Source organism: Piliocolobus tephrosceles, chromosome 1 (assembly GCF_002776525.5).
Source record: "Piliocolobus tephrosceles isolate RC106 chromosome 1, ASM277652v3, whole genome shotgun sequence".
Taxonomy (NCBI): Eukaryota; Metazoa; Chordata; class Mammalia; order Primates; family Cercopithecidae; genus Piliocolobus; species Piliocolobus tephrosceles.
In genome coordinates, this window is record NC_045434.1 from 168,674,119 (window position 1) to 168,698,493 (window position 24,375).

At 57.4% G+C, this 24,375-nt stretch overlaps 1 protein-coding gene across 2 annotated transcripts in view; it reads left to right on the forward strand.

The window, feature by feature from the left end:
* The window catches only part of GLIS1 (GLIS family zinc finger 1), a 239,907-nt gene that overhangs the window by 208,799 nt on the left and 6,733 nt on the right, over positions 1-24,375 (forward strand). For both annotated transcript variants that reach the window (XM_031935230.1, XM_023186925.1), the window contains 4 exons: positions 6,871-7,032; positions 12,165-12,275; positions 16,233-16,365; positions 22,473-22,629. In XM_031935230.1, the coding sequence (XP_031791090.1) occupies positions 6,871-7,032; positions 12,165-12,275; positions 16,233-16,365; positions 22,473-22,629 (563 nt within the window). The remainder of the gene's footprint in view (positions 1-6,870; positions 7,033-12,164; positions 12,276-16,232; positions 16,366-22,472; positions 22,630-24,375) is intronic.

Sequence of the window (24,375 nt, forward strand, 5' to 3'; positions counted from 1 at the left end):
ATGGATTGCAGTGGACATTTTTCAATTAGGTTCTGATTTTCCCCTGCCTGTCACTATAAAACTCCAGATGGTCTGGGGCTTCATGGTTCCCGGGGTATTTTCCCCGTTTTTTTAATCTTCTGTTGTAACACGCCCCACATGTGGGAATTGGGCCTTTCAAGGCTGTTCTGTGGATCAGCTGGTACTTTCTTCTCCACTGTGCCACCTGGTTTTCCTTTCTGCATGGAGGCATCCACTGTGGGTATCCTCTCTTCCCAGCGTCAGCTCTGGGGCTGGGCCCGGGCCTGGCTTTGCCCCGGGAATGGAACCTGTGGCGCCTGGTTTGAAATGACAGTAACAGCTCCTGAGAGAGAGCTTGTTTTCTTGGTGCTTTAGGTAGGAGTCCCTGAGGCAGTGACCAGATGGTTAGGGACACCTACAGACCCGTCAGCCAGACCCGAGGTCATATTGCCGCTCTGTCACTGACTGGCTGTGTGACCTGGAGCCAGTAACATCAACCTTCTGAGCATGAGTTTCTCCTTCTGTGGAGTGGGTTGGGAAGTAGCTTCCCCGGCAGGGCACGTTGTCTGAATTAAATGAAACACACACAGCACCTGGCCCACGGTAGGTGTCAGAGAGGGTGTTACCCAGTCACTCTTACCATTCTGAATTCATCTTCAAATATATTTTACTGTTTGTGTATTTTGGGGTAAATAAGAAAAACCTAACCACCGATCCTCACAATTTTCAAGATTGTTAGACATGCCTGCTTTTCCTTCTCCCCATCCTGAGTACCCCCTGCCCTCAGTATCACCTTCCCCGTTCCCATGGTGTGGGAGCCTTTCCTTCTGGCCAGATCAGTCTGTTGTGTATTTGGTTATTTGAGCCAGTGTGTTTCAAATCCGCCCTCAACAAAAGGTGCACATCACATTCTCTGCGTGGACAGACGGTGTCAGAGCGCTGATGCCTCTGCACACAGTGGTTCACAGAGCCCCCCACAGTGTGCCCCTTCTTATGTCTGAGGTATCTGGCCTCTGATATGAAATGAGCTCACCCTGATTCATTGGGTCGGGAAACGTGGAGGCCAGCTTTGCACCCAGGCTGATCTGAAGCTGGAATGCAGTGGAGTGGGTATGGGGGTTGGAGGGTACAGATGCCACCAAGCCAGCACCAAGCCACCAGATCATGCTGGCCAGAATGCCAGGGTGAGGATCTGTACATGTCAAGGCACTGGGGAGCCATGCAGGGTTTGAGCAGGGAGGGACACAGAGCTATGGGCTTAAGTCTTCTTTCCAGATGGCTCATGGAGAGGGGTTGGGAGGGGAGGGAACATGTTCCTAGCTCAAGCATCCAGGTAGAAGGTGGGAGGTCAGGGGCCCCACCCCACCCAGCCACCCACCATGAGGGATGGAGAGGCCCCAAGGTGGGCTGGCCCTGTGCCGGCAACTCAGGGCCATATGTGCTTGAGGCCTAGGCACCCATGTTGCACCCTCCAGCACTGGTCCAGCCCAGTTCCTGGACTCACGGTGGGTGCTTAGTAAAGGTAGATGGAAGAAACAGTGACAGCTCAGACCCAGGACATCAGTCCTGCATGACCCGGGGTGGTCCAGCCAGTAGAAGTCGCACGAGAGTCCCTCAAGTGAAGAGCCTGTGCCGCATCAGTCACTGCACGGGGTGGCTTCTGTGAAGTCTTTGGGATCAAAAATCCCCAAACTTGCCTGCTCCAGAAGGAACCACTCCCCCATGTGTTTGAATGAAGGGAGCCCCCAAAACTCCCATTTCTTCTTTCACCTCTCCTCTCCCTGCTCCCCTTCCTTCTCTGCTCAACAGATTCTTAACTGTTTCCAGAACATATCCCACCTCTTCCAGCCTCCCTGCTTTTGTTGTTCATGCTTTGCCCTCTCCCTGGAATGCTTTTCCTGGCTCTGTGTTTCTAGCCCCTGCCTGGGCGTCAGGGCTAAGCTCCTCTGTGAAGGCCTTTGTAGTTCCCCAGCCTCTGCCAGCCAGAAGCCCCCGGGTCAGCCCCTTCCTAGGGCTCTGAACACATTCCAGTGTGTCTGGAGCTGTGGGTCTTTGATGCCCTTGGGTCTCAGCTCCCAGCACACTGCCAGGCACACAGAGGGGCAGCTGAGTGAGGCAGGAAGATAAGAACCTGTGTGCTCAAAGAGGAGAGGATGAGTGAGTGACTCCCAGAAGTGCGCGAGTGGAAGGATGGGGGGTGCACAGTAGCAGGGTTGGGGTGGGTGGGTGGTAAGGTAGGAGTGGAGGGATGGGGTACACAGGTGGCTTTCAGGCCACAGGGCTTACCTCGTGTTGCAGGCACTTTTTTTCTTAGGAGAGATGGCAGTTCTGCCTGTGGCATAGCTCAGTTTCAGTGCCCCTGGCACAGGGGGAACAATGCCCCTCCCTGACCCCCCACATAGAGGCACTCAGCCCTTGCAGTGGGGGTCCAGTGTACCCTTGGACACTGGCAGCAGGAAGCAGGTGTCTGTCCAGGACAAATGTACTGTAGAGACTGAGGCGACTGGGATGTCAGGAAGGCCCTGCCCCAGTGGTACTCCCTGTGGTGCAGGCCCCATGGAATCATTACGATGCCCTCCGTCATGGTGCCATTACTTTAAGGTAAGTTCTCCCTCCCCCTGAGAAACCAAGTTCCGAAGCCAGCGACGTGCTGGATGGCTGCATTTCTGCTCCAACAAGCCCCATGCATCCATTCTGCAGCATCTGTGCTCCCACACAACCCAGTGGTGGGGGTTTCCCTCCCTGCAGCCCCCTCAGCCCTACACAGCCGGTGGATGGGGCCCCTTCAAGCCAAGCCCACCCCAAAGGCTACCTCACACTCATTGGAGGCTGCTTCTGGGACCCAAAGAGTGCCCCCTGGGCTGGGTCTACACCAGGGTCCGTGTGTGTAACCCCTGTGCTGGCTGCACCCTGAGCATCAGCTCCCCATCTGTCAGTGAGGATAGTAATAGTTGCTTACTGGGTGGTGGAGAAGATAAGATGCCACATTTGTGACAGCACCAGGCCCAGCAGAACCAAGCACACAATAGGGACTGAACTGATGATCGCTCCCATCCCTCTCTCTGTGCCTGTGTTGTCCCCCTCTGTGCAGTTGTTGACTAGGAAGGACCACAGGGACCTTGGCAGGCAGCTGCAGGCAGAGCCCATAGGCCCTCAAGGTCCCTGGCGTGTCTGGGATGCTGGTACTGATGGGGCATGACTCTGGCTCTGCCAGGGGTGCCTGCAGCATCCTCATCCCAGACCAGTCCTGACGGGGTAGTGCCCCTTCATCTGCTGCTATCTCTGTTTCCACCTGGAGGGACGGGCCACTCCCATCGGGGCATCCGGGCCAGCTGCTTATTATACCCCAGCCTGCGGCTCAGCTCTGGAGAGTTCCAGGGGGCGGGGAGTAGGACAAGGCTGGGCCAACACACATGGGCACAGCACGGGCATCAGTGCACATGCACATATTGGAGTACCTTGCTGCACACTGGGGTGAGGCGATGTACTCACAGGGGTGCATGGACCACATGCCCAGCAACCCCCATATCATGCTTCTATCCCACCCTTTGCCCCACGATTGAGATACCAGCGCTGCCCTCAAGGAACTCTCAAACTCTCAGCCTGGGGGCATGGGGAGAAGGCCATGGCTGTGCAGGGAAAACCTACCCCACAAGCTTACGGGTGTCGCAGAGGAGGGAGTGGGGAAGGTTGAGGACGGCTTCTCAGAGGGAGTGCTTAAGCAACAGGAGTAGATGTTTGCTAAATGAGCAAATAAAGGAAAGGCATTCCAGGCCTAGGGAATGACTGAAGCAAAGGCCTGAGGGCGTGGAAATTCCTGACAGAATTCAGGACTGTTCAGACACAGTCTCACTCCTGCAGATCACGTGTGGAGCGTCTGCATGGGAGAGGCAGTTGGGTCCATGTTGGAAGACCACGAACACCAAGCGGCAGATCCTGTGTTTGAAAAACGTATGAATTAGATTGTCAGAGAGTTGGAAGGGAAGGAGTCCCAGGAGGGGGACAGTCCGAACAGAGGCTGGGTAGGAGCAACTGTGCTGAGTGGAGGGTTAGCCAAGGCAGGAATACACAGACCTCGGGGAGAAGATGATGTACGGATCGAGCACTCTTCCCTAGTCGGGAAAATGATGCAGCCCGGAGGAGTTATTGCCCTCTGCTGCAGATACCTCCCCACCCTGCATGGGCCAGAGAGGAACAAAGGCACGAGCTGGAAGCCGAGAGGAAGCCCCGGTCTCTAGCCCGGGCTCCCCCATCTCACGTTGGGATGAGCTTGGCACAAGGCCATTGCAGGAGAGCAAGGGAGGTGGCTTGCAGCCTATTTACTGCCCAAACAGGATTTCCTTCTGGTTTGGGTGCATGGAAAAGGCACAACATCTGGAAGTAGGAAGCAGAACAGCCTCTAAAACCCAGCTGTGGACGGCTCGCCTTGGACTCACCCCAGCAGAGCATGGCCCTGAGCTGTGGCTGGGCTTCCAGGGGCCAGGCGTGGAGGGAGCTGTCCCAGGACCATCATTGTCTCTTGTGTCTCTTGTGTCTTTCATGTCTGTCTGAGCAGCTGTCCCCTGGCCTGTGCTCCATCTGCCACCTCTGCCCTGGATGGGGCCTTGGTGACCCTCATCTAGAACTGCTACAATTGCCGTCTTCCTTTCTCCTTCCCCAGTCCCCACTTGTCACCAGCAGCCAGAGGGGTCTTCCTAGAGCACATATCTGACCCTGTCCTTTCCCTTCTTTAGGAGAAGGGTCTCCACTGTCCCCAAGGTGGAGTCCAGGCTCACTGGCCTGGCATTTGAGTCCCCGCTATTTGGCCTCTGAGCTTCCTGCAGACTCCTTGTCAGTAGAGCCCAGCCCACCCGCAAGATGATGAACCCCACATCCACCACTCAGGGGCCTTCACAGGGAATCTGTACCTTTTTCATGCTTTGGTGCCTCCCAGCCTGCCCTTCCTTGACCTTCAGTGTGAGTCACCCCACTATCTTCTTTGGATCTGTTGGTCACAGTTCAGGGCCCAGGCAGGGCCAGAGACTGAATGAGGCAAATGCATCAGTGTTGGGGTAACTGCCTGCCTGTGTCTCCACACTGCTACATGTCTATCTAAGCTCGCTACAGTCATCAAGCCCGTGGAAGCATCTTGCGGCCCCCTGGCTGGCTTAGGCACCTCCTCTGTGTGGCCATAGCCCCTGTGTTTCCCTCCGTGACAGCTCAACCGCGTCGCTTTATGGTGGTGTGTATGTATGCGTCTCCCGCATGGGCTCTGTACCCCCGGAGGGCAGGACCCGTGTCTGAGTTCTGTCTGCATCTTGGCACTCACTGCAGACTGGAGCCAGTCTGTCCCAGTGAACAGCCTCGCACCAGAAATTACTCGATGTGCTGAACAGCCTTGAGTCAAGGCCATGAAAATCAGCCAGGTGGATCACAGGGTCTGAAATGAGCCCACACCCTGGCACCCAACCAGCTCCTCCCCTACTCCCCACAGATGAGCCCCAGAGAAGGGGTGTAAAGAGCAGGCTTTGGGAGCGCCAGTCCTCGGGTAACATGGCTGTTCCCAGCTCATCCTGGGCCACCTGCTGCTGGGAGCCCATGCTGGCCCCTGGTTCTGAGGGGCGGGGTCCCATGGGCCCTAATCTGGGTTAGGTGCTAATGGTTGGCTGTTCAGCCCCGGAGGAAATCAATGGCTCATGAGAAGGGGCCAGCCTCCTCTGGTCCGTTCCTCCTCAAGGGTCACCTGCCCTAGCATAGCAGAGCCACCTGGCCTTTGGCATCAGACTTGGCCTGAGCCCTGTCATTGCCATGTCACAGCCCTATGACCTTGGGCAGGTCACTTGACCACATGAAGCCTCCATCTCTGAGATGGGGACATTAATGCCATATACTTCACAGCTGTTGTGTGTCCAACACCCAGCACCACACCTGGATGTAGCAGGCGCCCGTCAGCGCTGGTCCCCTCTCCCACCCATGCAAGCATGTGGCCAGAACATCAGCCTGGCTGGGACAGGGACAGATGGGGAGAAGCCAGAAGGAGCAGCTCATCACACTGAAGGACCAGAGGCTGCTGCCTCCACTGGGCAGCATTTGAGCTGACTTTGAAGGCTGAGGGAGGTTGGCAGGTGGCTGTGAAAGAGGGGACACTCCTTGCTGAGAGACTTGAATGAATAAAGGCTGGAAATTGTGATCTAGGGCATGGGGTGGGCCTAAAGAGAGGTGTGGAGGGCTGTATATGATCACAGAGCCACAGGATCTATGCAGGGCCCTTCAGTTTACAAATGTGGCTCTTGTTCTGACAGCAGTTAGCCGTTCTGACTCTGTGCTCCAGACAGACAAACCCCGCCACATTCAGTGTCCTACGCCCTGGAGCCCTCATGTCAGCCTTGAGTGGTGGCCACATAGTCTCAGGCTTGAAAACAAGGAAACAAGGCACAGAGGGGTCAAGAGTACCGCCCAAAGCCTCTCTGGGACAGAGCCCGATTCAGATCCAGGCTGTGGATCCGTCCGTATTTCAGCTCTCTGTGCTGGGACACGTGCCTGCCCTCAGAGTCCTGATTCCATGCTGTGCTGTGGTCAGGGCAGTGCATCGTTTCCAGATGGCCCTGGAGAGGGGGGCCTTTCAGGTCCAGAACTGGAAAGGCCACTTTCTTCTCCAGCCCTCGTGCCCCATTTCTAAGTCGGGGTGTTGTTTTTCTGGACTCACTAGGCATTTCCAGATAAGGCCTGGGTCCTGAGCACTTCACAGGCGGCTGATCCGGAGCTCCCAGAGGCTCAGGCAGGATGGGAGGGGCAGGGGTGCTAGGGCCAGGCAGACCTAGGGGGTTAGTTTCCATGCAGGGGTGGGGTGTCCAGCGGGCTGGGAGTTCCCCTCACCAGCCTCTCCTGCAGTTTGAAGGCTGCAGCAAGGCCTTCTCACGGCTGGAGAACCTCAAGATACACCTGAGGAGCCACACAGGCGAGAAGCCGTACCTGTGCCAGCACCCGGGCTGCCAGAAGGCCTTCAGCAACTCCAGCGACCGCGCCAAGCACCAGCGCACCCACCTAGACACGGTAGGCCCAGCAGGCAGAGGCCCAGGGCGGGGTGGAGGACGGCTGCACACTTGCCACTCATTCAGTGCAGAGACCTTGCCTCCCTGCCTTACCCTTTAGCGCCGCTGATGTTCGGGGCAGGATGATGCTTGGCAGGGCAGTGGGTCGGATGGCGTCCTCTGCATTCTAGAATGTTTAGCAGTTATGCCTGGCCTTTCTTCACTAGAGAGGAGGCGATGTTCCCACTCCCAGTCGCAACAACCCAAACTCTCTGATGCCAAATGTCCCCAGGGGTGAGGGGAGGCAAACCTGCCCCAGTTAAGAAGCACTGCTTTGTCCTATGGGTACCAGCCTGGGAACCAGAGCCGTGCACAGCCTCATGGAAGGAGCACACTCACCTTCCTGGGTCCCCTCCCTGGAACCTGTCAGCCACACCCAGAGCAGATTGCTCCCTGCTCTTCCCATCCCCTCCGTAGACATAGGTCAGAGACTCTCCAGGGCAGTCCTTTGTCCCTTGAGCCCTGCAGGTGAGGAGCAGAGGTGGGCAGTGCCTAAGACTCCAGGCTCCTGCGGGTGACCCAGGCCTCCAGATACTGGCTCCCTTCCCACCTCCCTTCCCTTGTTTGCGCCAGGCATAGATAACAGCTTTATTCCAGTGTCTGCCCAGGCAGCCCTCCATGTGCCGTTAGTAGAATGCTTCCTAAAACTTCACCCCCCAGGATCTCATACGGACCCCGCGCTCTAGGCAGGGGCAGGCACTAAGCCATTTGACAGGTTGGGGAAGCGGGACACCTGCGCCAGTGCCTGCTCACCGTCGCACAGCTGGATGGTGGCAGAGCTGACTCAGACCAGGGCCTTACACTAGACCCTGGGTGAGGGGCATATGCCCCAGGAGGACCCCAGCCCCCATGTGCCGCAGGAGACCGAGGTCTGCAGCAGAGCCATGTACTGCTCTGGGCGTGGCTGACAGGTTCCAGGGAGGGGACACAGGAAGGTGAGTGTGCTCCTTCCATGAGGCTGTGCACGGCTCTGGTTCCCAGGCTGGTACCCATAGGACAGGCCCCAGGCTGGCTTCTCTATGCTTCCTGCAGGTGTTTGGGGAACTCTGTGGGTCAAGGGCTGGGGGATTTGGGTGGCTGCCCCCCAGCCCATCCAGTTCACAGATGAGGAGGAAACAGGCCCAGGAGGGCAGCTGACCCCTCCAGGGTGAGTTGGAGGCCATGAGACAGCAGAGGTCGGAGCTGAAAGGGCACTTGCGGGCCTCTGATGCCAGCCAGGTACCTTAGAGCCGGGAAAACCGAGACCCAGAAAAGATTCAGTGCACAGAAAACAGCAGGGAAGCAATATTCCTGAGGCCAGGCCAGGCCCTCCAGGGGACACTCTGCACATCCGGCCCCACGGTCTCACACACACTGCCCCCAGTTTCATCCTGGTGATCAACCAAGATGGGGCCTATTATCCCCATTTCATAAATTGAGACTCGGAGAGACTGAGCCATCTGCCCTGTCCACAGTGTGTGGCAGAGCTGGGATGCAAACCCGGCTGCGCCACTCCAAGTCCAGTGCTCTCTGCTGGAAAAGCTGATGTGGAAGCCATCTTGGGGGATGCAGCAGAGCAGAGGGGTGAGGGTGGCAAGGAAGGGCCCCGTCCCCAACCTGAACCCAGCTCTCCTCCCCTTCTCAGCTTCATTGTCACAGGCTGTGCTGCGGACATGAAGTGAGGAGCGGCGCTAGCAAATCTCCCTGCCTTTGTCACCTTTTCAGCCCAAGGGGACCATGGCACCCTGACCCAGGCCCTGAGAGGCACGCTCTGTACCCCAGCACCCCCAGTTATGTCTCCCAGAGGCCACAAGCCAGCGCTGACAGTGCCAGGCCTCCCTGCACCGTCTCCCCACCCTCCCATGCCTCTCGGGCCACCTTCCCTGTCCTTCGTCCTTCCTCCCTCCCTCCTTACTGCATTTCCTGGACCCAGCCCCAAAGCAACAGGCCTCTGGCCCCTACTTGGTGTGTGAACAGAGCCCCAAGGCCTCGGTCAGGCCAGGCCCAGAGTGAGCCCACAGGCTTATCTCAGGCCTTTGTCTCCCCAAGAGGTCCCAGGGAGGCCTGGGAAGTGCAGACGCCAAGCCCAGCACCCCACTCGGATCCAGCCCTCCACATAAACACCGCAGGCAGCTCTGTGTTGCTAGTTTGCTGTCCCAGCACCCGCCCCCAGAGGCCCCTTGGGTCAGGCCCCTCTCAGGGCAGGGCCTTGCTTTCCAGAGGGGCCAGCTATGTCCCCAGCTCCCCTCTGGCACTGTAGAATGTGGGATTCTCTCCATGGGCAGGAAAGTTTCTCAGAACAGACTGGAGAGGACCAGACCAGGGCTGTAATCGTGGCCCTGCCTCCTGGTCCTGGAGGTCTGAGGAAAGCCCCTGGCCTCCCTGGGCTTCCTGAGAGGTAAAATCCCTGCCTCAGAGAGAGAGGGAGGTCAGCTGAGGCAGCAGGTGTGAGGCCCTGCACATAGACTGGGCAGCCTTCCCCTGTCTGTCCTCTTACTGACTGGGTGCTGACCACATCCTGCCGTGTCCCAGGCTCTCAGTATGGGGCTCAAGTCCTGACTGCACAGATCCCCTGAGCAGATTCACATAAGCCGCTGTCCTGCACGGGGCCTCAGCTTCCCCACTGGGATGATTCTCTTTCCCCTGCCCACTTCACTGGACCATTCGAGGCCACCGAGCAGAGGAGGCATTCTAACAGAGGCCTGCACACGCTTCCTTCCTCTCCCAGCTGTGGGATCTTGGGCAAAATATAGGCCTCAGTTTCTTCTTCTGCGAAGCAGGATGAGTCTCATGGGGTGGGTGTGGGCTCAGGGAGATGGTGGATGGCCGGTGCTCAGCACCGGGCCTGCACAGGGGAGCGCTCCCAGCAGAGCCGGCCTTTAAGTGCAGACGGGCAGGGGCTCCGCGTGGCAGACACAGAGCAGACACGGAGCGTCCTCATTACAGACGGAGGGAGGCCGCCCAGCGCTGCAGCCCACATGGCGATTCCAGGCAGGGCTTGGCTGCTGGCTGGGGACGGCCACAGGGTTTCCTGAGGGCTCACGGGGAATGGGGCCTGAGGAATGTTCTACACACGTCAGGCCCTGGAAAAACAAACACAGAGATGGGCCTTGCCGCCCATTTCCAGGCGAATGCGCCTGCAGACACAGAGCCAGCTTGTTTGCTTTTAGACGAAAGCGAGTGGATTTGTATCAGCATCCCCAAGGGACAGTCCTGGGGCCGGTTCAGGGACAGGGACAGGGCAGGGCCGTATGTGTGCCCGGGCACGTGTGGACGCACGTGTGTGTGTGCATGCGTGTGTGTGGTGCGTGGGTGTGTATGGCATGGTGTGTATGTGGTGTGTGGTGGTGGTGGGGTGGGTGTGTGTGTGCGTGTGTGTGTGTGTATGGTGTGTGAGAGAGGGAGCCTACCTCTGGGGTGGGGCAGGCTGGGGGCAGCAGGGGCCGTCCGCGGCAGGCCTCCGCTCTCCCTCTCAGGCCAACCCCAGCAAGCTTCTCACTGCTGTCTCTCTCTTTTTGCTCTCCTCTGTTTCTTTAATCTGGCAACTCTCCGTGGCAGCACCAAGGTATGGTCGTCTCTTTCTGCTTCCCCCCCTCATGAGGTCCCAGGGCCATGGGTACCTCTCCCTGGGTCCGAGGTTGGCCCAGCCTCTCCTCAGTCCAGCAGGGGCGAAGCTGCCTTGAGGTTCTGGGGGCAGTTCCAAGTGGGTGTGTCTGGCAGGACATGGCAGTCCCTGGTACTCACCCTGAGAGGTGTCATTTTCTCCAGTCCTTCTCCTGTCCCCTGCAGTACCAGCAGGGCAGAAGCTTCTGAGAGAACAGAAGCACTAGACATGTCCACAAAGGGAAGCCTTGTGAGCTTCAAGCCCCAGCAGCGGCCAGAGTCCTCAAGCAGGGTCCTGTGGAAGCCTTGGGAGAGATCAGGATTCAATTAGAGCCACGCGTCCCCTGCCCCGGGTCACTCAGACCTGGGATGAATCAGAGAGGTCCCTGCCTGGCTGAGAAGTGGGACACTGAGCAAGCCCAGCACAGAGGTTGGACAGCGCTTAGGGGGATACTCTGGCCCGGGGAGGGGGTGGAGGGTGTGAGGAGGGCTTGGAGAGGAGGTGACGTGGCTGTGGGAGAGCTGAGGAGGTGCCCACGGTGGGAGGTGTAGGGCCTATAGTGCCGGGAGATGGCCTATAGAGCACCAGGGAGCCACCAAGGGGTGTCAAAGGCAACAGCGGGTCTGTGAGAAAGACCTTCCCCTCTGACTGTGAGTGTATGGGGAGCCCGAGGCCTGGAGGGCAGGGCGGGGCCTGGGCAGGAATTCAGGAGGGGCAGTGGGGATGGATTTGGGGTCCACTTCTTGTATTCTGGGTGAGCCATGGGGGCCTGAGGGGAAGAGACTTGTCCACTCCCCATGCACGGGGCACAGCCCCCAGCCTGGCCAGCCCCCCAGCCTTCCCAGACTTCCCAGCCCCCCAGCCCCCCAGCCTCCCCACCTCCCTAGTGCCCCAGCCCCCCAGCCTCCCCAGCCCCCCACCTCCCCAGTCTCACCAGACTCCCCAGCCCTATGTTCTCTCAGATCCAGCCGTGCTTCCAGCCTCTCACAGCTGTTGGCAGGAGGACCTGGGTTTCTTGTGGCCCCTAGAGCAGTCCGGTACCCCTGCACCTACCTGCAAAGTGCGGCCAGTGCCCCCTAGCCTGGCCCTGTGTGGGTGCCCCCTTCCCCGCTCCTCCTCCTCATCTGCAGAGCAGCCATCTCACTGCACTCCCTGTCTGTCTGAAGCTTACTTGCAGCTGTGGGGGGTCCAAGGAGTGGACTTGGCTCAGAGCCAGGGTCCGACCTGGAAGAACTCAGATGGCCCCATTTTTCAGAGAAGATGAGTGGGACTCAGAGAGGAGAGGCAACCGACCTGAGGTCCCAGGATGGTGGTGCAATGAAGACACAAACCCTCTGCTTTGCTCCCAGGCCAGGCACCTTCCCCATAGCTGGGCCGGGCTGTCTGAGGCAGAGCACTCCTGGCCTGCAGCCAGCCCCTCGCCTGGTCACCTCCCCACAGCAGGTCACACAAAGGCCCGTGGCCTGTAGGGATGGGCCTCACTCACCCCACCTGTGCCGCCCATGTTACAGAAGCCGTACGCCTGTCAGATCCCTGGCTGCTCCAAGCGCTACACAGACCCCAGCTCCCTCCGCAAGCATGTCAAGGCCCATTCCGCCAAAGAGCAGCAGGTGCGTAAGAAGGTAAGCCAGCCCTCCTCATCTGGCCCCTCCCGCCTCATAGCTGCCTGCACCGCATCAGGCCAGGTGCCCACCCTCGACACGTGCATCTGCCCACCCATTTGCCCTGTATGCCACTGTTCGTCCATCCATTCGTCCGTCCGTCTGTCTGTCCACTTCCCACCTGCCCTGAATGTCTCTGCTGACCTACAGCTAGCCCTTTACCACCCACAGACTGCCCACCAGCTCCTCGCCCCATGCGTCTGTGCACCCCCTACAGCTTGTGTGGTAAACACATGATGTCCTGCCTTGTGCTGGGCACAGAAGATGCAGAAATGTAAAAGCACAGCCCCACTTTCAGTGGCCTGGCAGGCGAGGGCAGACACAAAGAGATGATTCCACCTCATGTCATTAAGATGGCGAGAGAGTTGTGCAGAGAAAAGTCAGGGCACAGATGAGGGGGCCTTAGCCCCTCTGGGTGGGAGCAGGAAGGTCCGTGGAGGAAGTGGCATCAGGCGTGGGTGCAGTGTTTAGGGGTGCGAGCGTGGAGTGGGCCCGCCGGGCTCGCCTCCGCTGGCTGTGTACCCAGGCACGTGCCTTTGGGCTTCAGGTTCCTCAGCCATCAGAGGGGACAACAAAGGACTTGCTTTAGACAGCTGTGGTCAAGAGTAAATGATGGTTTATGCTGAGGGTTTAGAACTGTACCTGGCACAAATTTAAAAGTTCACAACAGAAACTGGTGTATGTGTTCACTGGTCTTGAGGAAGGACTAAGTGTTTGGCTGGTGAATTCAGAAGAACGCTCCCCAGAGTGACGCGCTGAGCAAGGGCTGAAGCCTGCAGCCCACTGTGTGCGGGACCAGTGGGCACGCCTCTCTCGGGGCCGAGCAGCGCAGTGAGGAGAGGTGGTGTGGGCCGCGCTATGTCCAGGGCACAGTGGGCGCCATGGAGGGCTGTTAAGCAGAGCAGGGACATGGTATCTCGAGAGGTGACCCTGAGGGCCGTGTAGAAAATGGGTTGGGGATGCTGTTTTGGACAAGCCATGTGTGAGTTCCTGAGGGACTGGGCCATGGCAGGAGGGACAGGACTGCAGCTGGGGGCAGAGCCCACCTGGCTGGGTTAACTCACGCCTGCACTCCTATGGAATTCTGGGGCCAGGGAGTAAGGTCCTTAAGTGCCAGGGAGGGTGTGGGGGTGAAAGAAACACCAGGGGCCAACTTGGGGACACCAGCATGACAGAGGAGGGCAGAGTGGGAAGATCACATTTATTGGTTCAACCAGATTTACAGAGCACCTACTGTATTCCAAGCATTGTTCTGTGAACTGTGGACACGGCCAGGAATGAAACAGAGCAGAGGCCTGCAGGCTGGAGGAAGCAGCTGCCTCAGGCCCTGGGATAGGGAGACAGCGATGGGGTGCTGGGAGCAAGGGGCCTCAGTGGGAAAGAGGATGGGAGGGGACAGCAGTCTCCAGCCTGCAGGCAGTGGGGAGCATTGGAAGCTGTGGAGCAGAGAGGGATGTGGTCAAAGCCTGCGCCATGAGCTTTCTGGTGAAACACCACCCCCAGGTTCCCTGAGGGAGGGGATGTGCTTTAGCCCAGGTGCCTCTGCAGCTCAGGCACTGTTCCTGGGGCTTCATATCCTGTATCTCATTTAGGCCTCACTATAACCCTAGCTCCCCAGCTACTCAGGAGGGTGAGGTGGGAGGATCACTTGAGCCCAGGAGTTGGACTGCACACCAGCCTGAGCGACAGAGCAAGACTGTCTCAAAAAAAAAAAAAAAGAAAGAAACCACAACCGTAGGTGTGGGCACTGTTTTTAATTCCCATTTTATTTTATTTTTAGAAACAAAATCTCACTCTGTCACCCAGGCTGGAGTACGGTGGCATGATCATGGCTCATGGCAGCCTCCAATTCCTGGGCTCAAGTGATCCTCCTGCCTCAGCCTCCTGAGTAGCTGGGACTAGAGGCATGCTCCACTGCTCCTGGCTTTTTTGGTTTTTTAAAATATTTTTTTGTAGAAACAGAGGTTTCACTTTGTTGTCCAGACTGGTTTCAAACTCCTGACTTCAAGCAATCCTCCCACCTTGGCCTCCCAAAATGTGGGGACTAGAGTCATGAAACACTCATTTTAGAGATGGAGAAACTAAGGCTCAGAGAGTTAACAAACCAGCCCAGCATCATGCACCCCAGAAGTGCCAGAGCCAGGATCCATCCCAGACCTGTCTGCTTCCAGGGCCTGAGCTCCGTTCACTGCTCTCAGGTTGAGGGCCTGAGTGGGGACAGGGAATGGCCCAGGCTCCAGTAGACTGGAGCGCCACACCAGGGAGGCTTCTGTCCCAGGCAGACCAGTGCCCGAGGACCAGAATCCTGTCCTGGCTTTCCCAGGCCCCATGCTTGGCTCGCACTGAGCCCCTGGGGACTTGGGGCCACAGATCTGCAAACTTTCCAACAATAAGCATCCATTAGGAGCCATCAGGGATGATGTATCTTTCTGGGTAAAGCGACCCTTGTATTATGACAAATCCTTGGCAGCCCTGCTGCGTTTCAGAGAGAATTAGAAATGCTTTTCTTCCTTAATTCTCCTCTCCTGCTGCTCCTAATCCGATCGACATTGCGGTCTACAAGAACATGCCTTGGCTCTCTTTTGCCAGAAACTTAATCTACATGGAAAACAGCTGCTGGGTCAGGAAGCCGAGAGCCCATCTCGAGGCTGGGCACGCCTTCTCTAAGCCTGGGCCTGGCCCTGCTGGCCTGGGAGGGCGGAAAAGCTCTCAGCTGCTGTGTGATGTGGGGCAGGGCTCTCACCTTCTCTGGGTCTGTTTTGTCCTGGAGAAGATGAGCATTTGGATGAGCCAAGCTTTCAGATTTCCCTGAGAGAAGTGGCCCTTCCCATCCAGGTGCCTGCCCCAGGGTGTCATCGCCCAGTGTCCTGAAGGCCTCACCCTGTTCCCATTCTGGCTCTGGAAGATGTTCTGAGGTGACTGTCTGGGAACAGCCAAGGGTTGCTGGCCAAAGATTTGCTTGGGTTACTGGGTGCACCCCAGCCCAGGCTTGCCCTTAGCCAAGGGACCTCAAGTCCATATATGGATCCATCGTGCCCACGACGGGGTGACCAGATGGGGCTCGGCCAGCTGCCCCCAGCCATCGTCTCATTACTCCTTATGGCCTGGGGTGAGGCGTGACTGTTGCTGCTTATTACAGGCTGGGTAGGCAAGACCCAAAGAGGTTGTGTTATTTGTCCAGCATTACACAGGGAGTAAGAAGAGGTGGGATGGGATCTGAGCCCAGCTCTTCATCCCTAGCCCTGAACTATTTCCACTGAACCTTGTACCAAGAAGGAAGGAAGAAAGAGCTGGGGCGGGGTTGGGGGAGGCTGGCTGCACATCTATTGCGCTTTACTCCTACCGCATCCGTTCACCAGCGCGGCTGCACAGAACGCGCCTGTAGACCTCAGCTACCCATGGGAGGCCCCACTGCTGCACTTTGCCACCATTCTGTGTGTGTGTTGAGGCCCCACCTGCCACAGGCTGCTCCCAGCAATGACAGTGTGGCAGGCCTAGCAGGGACACTGAGGCAGAGCCTTCCTAAGAGGAGCTGGACTCCCTGACATCCAGCAGACCTTGGCTGCTGAGGACTCCCTGAGTCCCTGTTCTGGAGGCTCCCACCTGACCCCTTCTCCCTGCCTCCCTCTCTCAGTCCCTGGGCTCTCCCAGCCCGTCCAGTTCACAGATGGCACATCTCCCATTTAAATCCTTGCATGTTGAATCCCGTCTTGACATCTGCTTCTCAAAGGACCTGGACTAACACCATCTTCACGATGTACACAGTCAGCCCATTTCACAGATGGGAAACCGAGGCACAGTGAAGGGAAGGGTCTTGCCCTGGGGCTGCAGTCCTTTCTGCCCTGTCCCCTAACGGGAGGGTTGCTGGTGGGCAGGGGTCTCACACTAACACCTCCTTTCCCTCTGCTTGCTCCCCAGCTGCACTCAGGCCCTGACGTGGAGGCCGACGTCCTGACCGAGTGTTTGGCCCTGCAACAGCTCCACGCGTCCACACAGCTGGCTGCCAGCGACGGCAAGGGTGGCTGTGGCCTGGGCCAGGAGCTGCTCCCAGGTATGTGTGCAGGGAGGCAGGGCCAGGGGCATAGCCCAGAAGGGGCCTTTCTCTGCCCACAGTCAAGGACAAGTGATGCTCAGTGGGCCGCCCACATGGGCTTGACTTGTTGTAGGCACTCACTCATCTGGACTCGGCTGCCTCTGCCTCTGGCTCCCTATTTCCAATCCATCTTCTCGCTGCGGCTCCTCTAACTAGGCGGACGTTCCTTCACATTCTTCTGTGGTTCCCCATTGCTCAGAGCATGAAGCCCTCACCCCTCTCAGCCTGGCCTTCAAGGGGTGTGCGGCCTGGGTCCTCCTGGCAGCCTCTGGCCTCCTCCTTGGCGTGTTGGATGCAGTTCCCTGAACACTCTCTGCTCCTGCTCCCACCACCCCCGGGCACTGTCCACACCCAGCCAGCCCTCTGCTCCCACCCTTCATGAAGGTAGCTCCTGCCCTTCCTTCAGGACCCTCCTCCTTGCCCCTCCTCCAGGAAGTCTCCCTGTGGGCTTCGCTCTGCCCCAGTGCTGAGCACTCTGAGCTGTCACTCTGCTTCCCGTCTGCCCATCTGTCTCCCCCACCAGACTGTGAGTTCCTCAAGGGAGGCCCATGGTCTGCCTCATTCTGGGGTCACCAGCACCCAGGATGGGGACATGTGCAGAGCTGGGCTGGGGGAACCCACGGCCCTGCCCCGAGCATCCTCAAGAGAGGCTGTGGTGCCCTTGCTGATGGTCCGTGCTGCCAGGATCATCCGCAGGGAGGAACCGTCTTCAAGAAGAGCCCATTCTGCCCCTGGCCTTGACTCCTGCTCCAGAGGAGAAAACTGAGGCTCTGAGAGGATAGGAACTTAGCCCAAATCACTTCCAGCTCATCGCTAAACTCTGTGGCCCAGAGATGGGGCCCCCGGAGCCCCTGGGACTCTGCAGGCCCCTCCAACCAGACGCTAAGGGCCTTTGGTCCAGCTGAGGTGGCCTGTCTCTCCCTCCCAGCAGCTGTGGGCCATGGGGCAGGTCTCAGGCCGCAGCAGGAATTCCTGGCTTTGAGGCTTGGGCATCCAGCCCAGATAAGGGCAGCATGGACTTTGGATTCCATCTGACAGTACTTGCGCTCTACCCCCGACTCCCCTAAAGAAACCACAATATCAGAGCAGAAAGCTCTGCCCACCCTCTGGGATTTCTTGAATTACTCCAACCATTTTAAACATTTTTTATTTTCTAATTTTTTATTCTTTCCCCTGAATGTTGAAGTAGCAACAGATTTAAAAATATATCAAAGCACTTGCCAAACAGCCTCATGAAGAAAAGCCTTTTAGCCTTTCTCATGGGTCCCCCTTTCCAGGGGTCTGTGCTCAGGCAGGTCCACGAGGGTGAGGACACAGGCAGATGGGTGCCTGGGGGAGGGTCTATACCCTCCTCACGTCTAGCTAGAGGACCCCTCTACGTGGCTGCTTCTCACAGGATCAGAATTGCTAAAATGGCAGGGCTGGAAGGGACCGGGGGGCTGATCCAACCCAGAGACGAAGGTGTCTCAAGTGCCAGCTCCTAATAAACGGTCATGACAGTGACCACTTGGAGCTCCGTGTTGAGAAGGCCTCGGAAGCTGCTTCCTGATTCAGCCGGAAAGAAAGCTGCCGCAGAGGAGCAGTGCTGTCCCCAGTGCAAAGGTCTTGTGCCTACCCCATCAGTTTCACCTTGGGAAGACTCAGGCCTGGGCAGGAGAAGGAGTCACCTAAAGTCATCCAGAGAAGTCAGCAGCCAGTCCAGGCTGCAAGCTTGTTCTCCCAGATGCCAGCCTCAGGCTTGTCCCAGCGAGAAGGGACAGGGCCAGCAGTTGCCATCTCTCAAGCACCTGCTTGGGCTTCTGACTTCACAAATACCCTCTCATTCAATCCCCAACTACGCTGTGCAGTAGGATGTGAACCCACGCTACTGAGGAGAAACAGGGTCAACTGAGGCCCCATCATCACAGGTTGGAGGAGCCACTCCTGCTGAAGCTGCTGCCCTTGCTCTGTGACAATAAGTGGTGTCTTCCTGCTTTGAGCCTCAGTTTCGCTCCCAGGCACTGAGGGATCTCATTCGCTATGAGAACAAATGTGATCATGGATGCGGTCACTTATATAAACGCTGTGTGACTGAGCATCTTACTGTTATTGTAGTTCATGGTGAGGAAGAAGAATGACTGTATACTCATCCACCTTACAATCATGCACAGCCAGCACATACTGACTGTGCCAGGCGCTGTTCCAGGGACTGTGCGTGGACATCACTGTCATCATCCTCACATCGGCCTAGAAGGCACACGCAAGCCACAGCCAGCAGGTGGCAGAGGCAGGATTGGAACCCAGACCATCTGTGCTGGCCGTCCTCTTTTTTTTGCTTGTTTTTGTGTTTTTTTTTTTTTGAGGCAGAGTCTCGCTCTGTCACCCTGACTGGAGTGCAGTGGCCGGATCTCAGCTGCTCACTGCAAGCTCCGCCTCCCGGGTTTACGCCATTAGCCATTCTCCTGCCTCAGCCTCCAGAGTAGCTGGGACTACAGGCGCCCGCCACCTCGCCCGGCTAGTTTTTGTATTTTTAGTAGAGACGGGGTTTCACCGTGTTAGCCAGGATGGTCTCGATCTCCTGACCTCTTGATCCGCCCGTCTGGGCCCCCAAAATGCTGGGATTACAGGCTTGAGCCACCGCGCCCGGCCCCCAGGCCGTCCTCTTAACCAGAGCCCGCACCTCCCTGCTGCTAGTGCCGCTCCTCTTCTATACTGAGCACCCGTCCTCGAGCTGCTTCCAATGCAGTGGGGAGGGCCGGACCAGCCAGGTGAAGCCCAGGGTCCTGGATCCCCCAGGATCTGGCCCGCTGGGTTCTTCTGCAGGCCGCAGGGCAGATGTCTGAGAAAGGAACAGATGTTAGGGCCAGAGGTTAAGCGCTCATGGCTGATGATTGATGACACAGCTTTACAGCCTGAAGTGGTGCGTTCTGGGGAGAGCCCATCAGGCCCCGTGGCATCCCCACTTCCGCTGCCCCTCGCAATCCCGTGGTTCCTTCATTCCCATCTGCTGTTCACTGACATGGTCAGCATCTCTAGTTCACACACTCGGTCACCCACCCTGTGTCCGTCCTTGGTGTGGAGACTGGACAGGCAGGGACCTGGCCCCGGGGCAGGGGCAAGGGCAGGGGACTAAGGGAGGATTAGCAGAGTCCAGAACAGAGGGGAGAGGGTGAGGGATGGGCTGCAGAGGGAGACACCAAATTTCCATTGTCCACTTGCAGGACGCTCCCTCCAGTAGGCACCAGCTCTGTCCTGCATGGGAGAGCCCCGCCCAACCCCTGGGAGCTTATCTGCCAGGCCCATCCTGAGCAGATCCACGGCAATGTGATGGGCAGTGAGGACTTGAGAAGCACGAGGTCAGCATGGCTGAGGGAGAAGGTGCAGGATTGATCAGGATTCTAAGCCTTCCCAGCTGTCAGGCCCCCAAATTGGTTCAAGATGGCAGGCGAAGAGGTGCTAAGGAGAGTGGTGAGTGGCTCAAACCGCGGGCAGCTCCTCGCCAGGCTCCCTCCACAGACACTGCTTGAGGCGCCTTCCCCCAGCTGGGGAGGGAGGCAGTGGCTGGACAGACAGGTGGTGCTAGGCCTGGGAGCAGAGTCCCAGAGGCAGGGAGCTGTAAGGACGGCAGCCCAGAGGCCCTGGGTCTCACAGCAGCCAGCAGTGACGCCTGTCCCAGAGCTGAGGCCTCAGCCGGGTATCCAGCCCATCACCTGAGCTGGAGCCACTCCTAGCCAGGGCCTCAAGTGGACTTTCTCTCCCCACTGCTTGGAAGATGGGCCTGACAAGCCGCCTACTCTGTGATTTTGGACCAGTCGTTCAACTTGTTAATATTTAGTTTCCTTATCTTAAAATGGAATATATTATCTTCCCTACTGACGTTTGTCAAGCTGGTTAAACTAGATAATGTGGACAGTTTGGCACATAGTATGTTTTTAATTAATGGTAATTATTTTGATAGTAGAATCTCACACGATCTAATGTAACGTAGGGTGCTTGCAGCTCTAACTCCAGGCCGGGAGTTGCAAACTCTTTGGCCTCATAGGCACAGGGGCACCTTTTGCTTGTTATTGTTGTTTTGTTGTTTTGTTTTGAGACGGAGTTGCCCAGGCTGGAGTGCAGTGGCACCATCTCGACTCACCGCAACCTCTACCTTTCGGGTTTAAGCCATTCTCCTGCCTCAGCCTCCCAGGTAGCTGGGACTACAGGCACACGCCACCACGCCCGGCTATTTTTTGTATTTTTAGTAGAGACAGGGTTTCGCCATTTGGCCAGGCTGGTCTCGAATTCCTGGCCTTAAGTGATCCTCCCACCTCGGCCTCCCAAAGCGCTGGGATTACAGGCTTGTTTTGTTTGTGTTTGTTGGTTGGTTGGTTTGTTTTTAACGGTTTCCATGTGAAGGTCTTTCTGGGACGTGTGCTCTCCCCTTTGCCACAGGCCCCGCTGCTCCCCTCATTAATCCGTGCAGTTTCATTTATTTTGCTCCCTGCCATGCTGCCTGAGGCACTGAGCTTGCTGTCCCTGCCACAGCCCTGCTCCATTCCCTGCAGCAGCCTCCTGAATTGCCGGCCTGGGCCAAAGGGGCGAGCCTGGTATGAGCTAGCCTTGGAACCCCAACCAACTGAGAAGGTAAAAGTTTCCCTTACCCCATCCATGAAAGGAGACTGGTGTATTCTCAGATTGGTCCTTATGGTGTAATAAGAGCACTGCTCTGGATCCATGGTAACCAGAGTGCTATTCAGCATGTTAACAGCTGCCCTGGTGCACACTGGCCAACACCATATCAGTGCAGCCCCGGGCTAGCCCCCAGGTCACACAGAGTCCATGAGGGCAGCCCCGGGCCAGCCCCCAGGTCACACAGAGTCCTCCCAGGGCATCTGCTGGATGCATGGACTGCAAAGAAAATGATGTCAATTGCTGTTAAAATAAACATGGCCAGATTGAAGAAGGGATGCAAAACTGGCCATTCCCTAGAGAGATGAGCCCCGGAGAAGCCACAGCAAGGCTCAAGAAGGCCTGGGCTCCATTCTGGGTGTGGTGGCCTGGAATGCAGGCCTTTCATTCATCTTTTTTTTTTTTTTTTTAGATAAAATAGGGAACATCAAAAACTTACAACTCTTGCTGTGTCTTTCCTAGGCTCCAGTCCCAGAGTAGTTTATTTCCTACTCCGATTAGGGTTTCTTGGTGAAGGCATTTGGGGAGTGCTGGGTTCACCAACTCCAAACCCTCAGTTGGGCCCTTGGAGCGACATCTGACTGTGACCTCATGTCCCCCATTGATTTATTAGCCTCCCTATCTTAACAAGGGTAGGACTCTAGGGGGTAAAAGATGATAAAAAGTGGCATCACCCTGCAGGTGTCTTCTGAAGGTTTAGAATTTGAGACTAGAATGTGGCTGACTCCTCAGTTGGGACCCTTGTTCAGTACACAGCCCATACAACCATCCATGGCAGCCCTTCTCAGAGGTCTCCCAAGCCAGGTGCCACCCAGCTAGTGCAGTCATCTCTCTTTGGAAGCCTTCACAGTGGACACCCCGGCTCTGCTTGCATATCTCTGGGGGAGGCAGTTATTCTGTGCAAGGGCAGCCCATTGCCCTGCAGCAGCACTGCCCATTAGAAGGCACTGCAGTGCCCTGGGCTGCTGTCTGCTCTCAAGCTTCTCTCCATTCCTGGGTCTCTGCTTCCAGGACCACATGGAACAAGCTCCTTCTTTTCCAGAACAGCACCACAGAGATTTGAGGCAGCCTGCCCTATACATGCTCTCATCTCAAAACAGACACACACACACACACACACACACGCACACCCTGAGCACCCCATGCCTCTGACAGCCCCTTGCCAGTCCACCTCTGCTATCAGGGTGAACCCCAGCCCTGGACACAGCCCTTTAGCCAGGGTCTGCAGGGCTGAACTGAGTGGAGTGGGGCCAGTACCTCCCTTACTGGGGCCCCTAAACTTCCAGTGATACAACGTTGCTCATTTTCCCTCTTGTCTTTCTTTCTCTATCATCAGGCGCACACAGCTCCTGGGCCATCACAGCCATCTCTAGGGAGTGGCCAGAGGCCAGTGAGCCTTGTTTTATTCCCTGCAGGTGTGTATCCTGGCTCCATCACCCCCCATAATGGACTCGCATCAGGCCTCCTGCCCCCAGCGCACGATGTACCTTCTAGGCACCACCCGCTGGATGCCACCACCAGTTCCCACCACCATCTGTCCCCTCTGCCCATGGCTGAGGGCACCCGGGATGGGTATGTACACCAGGCCAGTCCTCTTGGGGCAGCAAGGGGGGCTCTGGGGGGGAGACAGGGAGGGCAAGTGTCCCACACTATCTATCTGCTTGTTACTGATAATGAAAATAGCCAACCTTCAGGGAACACTGACTGCGGACGGCATTCCACACACTTTCTGTGCATGATTCCATTGGTGCCTGCGGTAAGCCTGAGTAGACAGTATTGGCCTCTGAATGCCTCATTCCATGCAGTCCCTCCTCCCCACTGGAGGACCCTGGGAAAGCGCTACGGCCCCTCCCAGCGACCCCTGCATTCTGGGCTGCCACACCCAGAATGGAACCCAGGCCTCCTCAGGGCCTCACTCTGGCGTCTCCTTGGCTCATCTGTGCATTTGGGAGCAGACTGCCCGCGGCGTGCACTCCACAGATGCTGGTCTGGGTCCCATACCCATCTCCAGCCACTGCAGCTGTGACACTGGCCGGCCTGCGGGGCTGTCTGGGAGCCTGTACTTCAGGACGACTGCAGAGAGACGCAGCCTCTTCCTGCGCCTCTCATTGTGTGGTTCTCATTGTGGCCACTTAATTGACTGGAAATGGTGAATGTGTTCATTGCTGGACCATGATCTGCCAAAATCTGTTTTTCTTGCAAATGAGCAGAGGGGATGCCTCACAGCCCCGCCCTCCTGCCCTCCCTGCTGTTTTTTGCTGATCACCTTGTCCCCGCAGGCCTGGCCCCAGCACCTTCCTCCTTCCCTGCCCTTCCTCCTCCTGGCTGCAGCCTTGGCCTTGGCCTGCCTGCGCCTGGGGCCAGCCTGGCTTCATCGCCACATTTGTGGCCCACTGCTCCTATTATTACTGGGCTCCTTCTGCCATTCATTCACGCATTTATTCGGTGTTCAATTATGGAACCCCTGTGGGCAGGCCCTGGGCCCAGTGCTGGGGCTGCGGATGACTCTGGCCCTGGAGATGCTCACTGTGAGAGGAAGACCGACCACACAGGGGGCCAGTGGTGTGTGGCAAGGAAGCAGAAGGGCTGTGGAGCCCAGAGGAGAGCCCAGTGGGGTGTGGCTGCCGGGAGGATATTAGGGAAGGCTTCCTGGAGGAGGTGAGGCTAAGCCAGACCTCCAAGGTGAGGCTGGAGTTGGATGAGTGGAGAGGCTGGGAGGAAGGAGTAGCAAGAATGAAGGTAGGCATGGTGAGAACTTGGGGTGTTCTGGGAAACATGAATCATCATGTGGGGTGACGAACTTGGGAGAGATGTCACCAGGTCCAGATCCCAAAGCCTGGGATGAGACTCAACCTGAAGAGTGTTGAGCGGTGATGTGCTCAGGTTTGAGGATGAGGACGCAGGGCAGTGTTGCAGGGGTGGGGTGGACTGTGGGGTGCTGGATGGATGGGATCCTGAGCCAGGGCCTGGTTCAGGCTGGGGAGGGGGAGGCCGGAAGGCAGTGGAAAGCAATGGTGGCACAGAGGCAGCGGGAGTGGGAATGGAGAAGAGGGGCCTCAGGGATGAGCTGAGGGTACGGAGGGGCTGCTGACAGGCAGGGGAAGATCGCGGCTGTGAGTGTGAGCAGAGAGCCATGAAGAGGCAGCCTGAAGGGGCTGCAAGGGGGACCCAGAAAACCGGGCCCTCCTCGAGCCTCAGCTGCGGCTTCTGTGAAAGGCGTTAGAAGGCACTCCCTGAGGAAGGTGGTGAGGGCCGTACACACGCCTGACACTGTGTACCTCACCTGGCACAGGCTCCACTACGATGGTCCCCGCCCCC